General features: G+C 46.1%; 1 protein-coding gene across 1 annotated transcript in view; it reads right to left on the bottom strand.

Moving 5' to 3' along the window:
- Positions 1–2,511, bottom strand: part of LOC110291739 (25-hydroxycholesterol 7-alpha-hydroxylase) — a 169,103-nt gene extending 166,592 nt beyond the window's left edge. The window contains exon 1 of the mRNA XM_021159008.2: positions 1,946–2,511. Within this exon, the coding sequence (XP_021014667.1) occupies positions 1,946–2,061 (116 nt within the window). The 5' untranslated portion in view covers positions 2,062–2,511. The remainder of the gene's footprint in view (positions 1–1,945) is intronic.
- Positions 2,512–2,829: the final 318 nt, after the last annotated feature.

Below are 2,829 nucleotides of genomic sequence, written 5' to 3' on the forward strand. Positions count from 1 at the left end.
CTCTCTCTCTCTCTCTCTCTCTCTCTCTCTCTCTCACACACACACACACACACACATACATTCAAAGTGGGGAGTAGAGTGAGAGACAGACAGACAGACACAGAAACAGAGTGAAAGACAGAGGAGAAATTAAAAATAGTGAAGCTTTATTTTCTTTATCCAACTAATGTAATCAAAATGAATTGTAATATCAACATCAGTAGTGTGTAAGAGAACAAGTACTTAATAGATCATTGATAGTTATATAAATTATGACTGAGGGAGGTTTCACGTCTATTATAACTCCAATATCCACAATAATCCAAGTGTGTGTGTGTGTGTGTGTTATTCTCTATGTTCATTTTCAGGGGCACCTAAAGCATACTATAAAGTGAGAAAAAGTAAGTTGTCGTAGAGTGTGTTTTCCTGTTATTTATATATTTTTATTACTAGTCATTCAGGCATATAACTATACATAAGGCATTGAGAATATTTTGTTCCAGTCATATTTTCCCATTTACATGTCACATCAGACTGGACTTTCCTACAGTGGTAAATTGTCCAGGTACAGAAAACAGAAGCCATTAGTCACATGGGCCTCTCTCATTAGTCACATAGGCCTCTCTGAGCTAGAACATCCTCTTATCTTTCCACAGGGCATGACAGTGTATCAGCTGCTTGGAATGCAGTTCCCTATAGACCTGTATTGGAGTCTTTCTGGTATGAAGGAATTGGCAATTGATGGCATGAACATTTCAGCAAATACTATTTAGTGAACAGAGAAAAACTGGCTTATTCAAAGAGCGTCTTGTGGAAAGCCTACCTTGCCTTTCTCCCTCCCGGGGGAACATTATCCTGAGTTTCACAGTCTGAACTGATTACCCTCAATGGTCTAGAATGAACTAGTTAGGTCCATCTATTCCTGCCCTGCATGCCAATGGAGACTGAAACAAATCGCCTTCCTGTCTGCAAATCTGGAAGTGCAACTTAACTGGCATGGGGAGAAGCTGGAGCCTGTGCAGAATCACATGAGCTGAAGTTAAAGATCCAATCCCCTCCTGTGCTGAAGACTGCAGAAGAGGGACAGGAAAGCTCTGGAAAGTTCTCTTAAAACTCAATGTGAGAAAGTGGAAATGCTATTATCTTGAGTATTTTTCAGCTAACATTTCAGAAGTGTGCAGATATGAGTATGCAGTACAATTGTGTCATTGTCCCTAAAACCAGAGAAATCATGACGCTCACTGATACAAGTAAATACTGACAGATATTTAAATTGTAATTACTATTTTCTGCAAATCAATCTGCTTGGTTTACAAAAGCCATGAAAACTGTGTAGGAAAAAAAATAAGACACTGGTGGGAAAAGAAAATAGAACAATTTTAGTTGTATTTCTCTACATCCATGTTTCAAGCAGGGTACTTAAGCCCTTCTGAGTTTTGCTGTTGTTATTGTTGTCCTGAGAAAAATAACAGGGCGAAGACATAACTATTATCACCTTTGCTCCTCACGAAAACTTGTGATAGCAAATACTGTTGTTTCTATTTTTTTCCTAGTAAGGAAAATCAGGTAAACTGAGGCACAGAGCAGCACCTATATCCCGCACCAGCATTTTCTTAAAACATTTCTCTTTGAGCTAAATGAAATTCAAGAAAATGTTATTCCTGAAATAGAGGGAAATCTGAGCTGCAACATATCCATGAGCCCGCGAAAAGGCCATGCTTGATGTTTAATGCAAACCTGAATAGCTACAGCCTGCGTGGTGCAACTCCATTCGGGCCTCTCAACTGTAGCCTGTGTGTGAGTGTGTGGAGGGTGAAAGAAGTCTTTATTAGGACACCCACTGGCTGCAGCAGATGCCAGTGTCCTGCAGCAAGGTTTTCCTGCACCCGCCATCCCTGCCGGACTCGGGTATCCACAAGGTCGCGTGGCCGCGATCCCACGCATGCGTGGCCAGCCAGGCGCTTACCTGGTGCGCCGGGTGAGAAGGAACAGGGCCGAGAGCAGTAAGGTGGCAGCAAAGAGAAGGCCTAGGAGGGCGAGAGGCCCTGGCGAGGCGGCATCTAGGGTCGTGGCTCCCTGCATCCCGATGAGCTGGCGGCTCTGTAGGGAGCGATGGCTTCTGCACAGTGCCCTTTCTTCTAGACCAGAGGCTGTGGCCTGCCCGCAGCACAGAGCAGAATGTCACAGCGGCCCCCAAAGCTGAACTACAAAGTTAGTGGAGTCCCCTCCCCCCCGCCTCCCCCTGACCCAAGCCTCGCACCGCCTCCCGCTCCGCTCCGCTCCGGTGACAGGAACCCTGCCAAGGAAGAGGGAAAGGATTAGGATTTCCCCAGATGGAGCCACAGAAGCCTGGGGGAGGGGGATTGTTTTTGAGTCAGTCAGCAGTGAGCTCGCAGAAGAGACCCTGCCTGACTCCCTGCTCTCCCCACCCACTAGCCTTGGAAAGTGGCCCTGTGGCACAGGTCATCCTAAACAGCTGGCAGATACTGCAGTTTGTGCTCCCCATAACCTTCACCACCAGTGTCTACTGTGCTTAGATTGAGGTTGAGGGCAGAATATATGCAAAGGTTCACACTAGAGGCAGATGTAAGAAGGCAGGCTCTAACTGCTGACGCGCAGCACAGAAAGACGCCACAGGTAACACCAAGCTATGTCACCAAGCCCACATCCGTAGTGTACTGCACACTGCACAGGCAGAGAAGGAAGACATTCAAAAAGTATCTACGCATGGGAGCTGCGGAAATGGCTCAGCAGATACACCTGAAGCCTGAGGACAGGCGCCCTGCCTTAATAGAGAAAGTGAAAGTGGCTGAGGAAGAGACCTGATGCTAACTTCACAGGAGAGCCCCC

Source organism: Mus caroli, chromosome 3 (genome assembly GCF_900094665.2).
Source record: "Mus caroli chromosome 3, CAROLI_EIJ_v1.1, whole genome shotgun sequence".
Classification (NCBI taxonomy): Eukaryota; Metazoa; Chordata; class Mammalia; order Rodentia; family Muridae; genus Mus; species Mus caroli.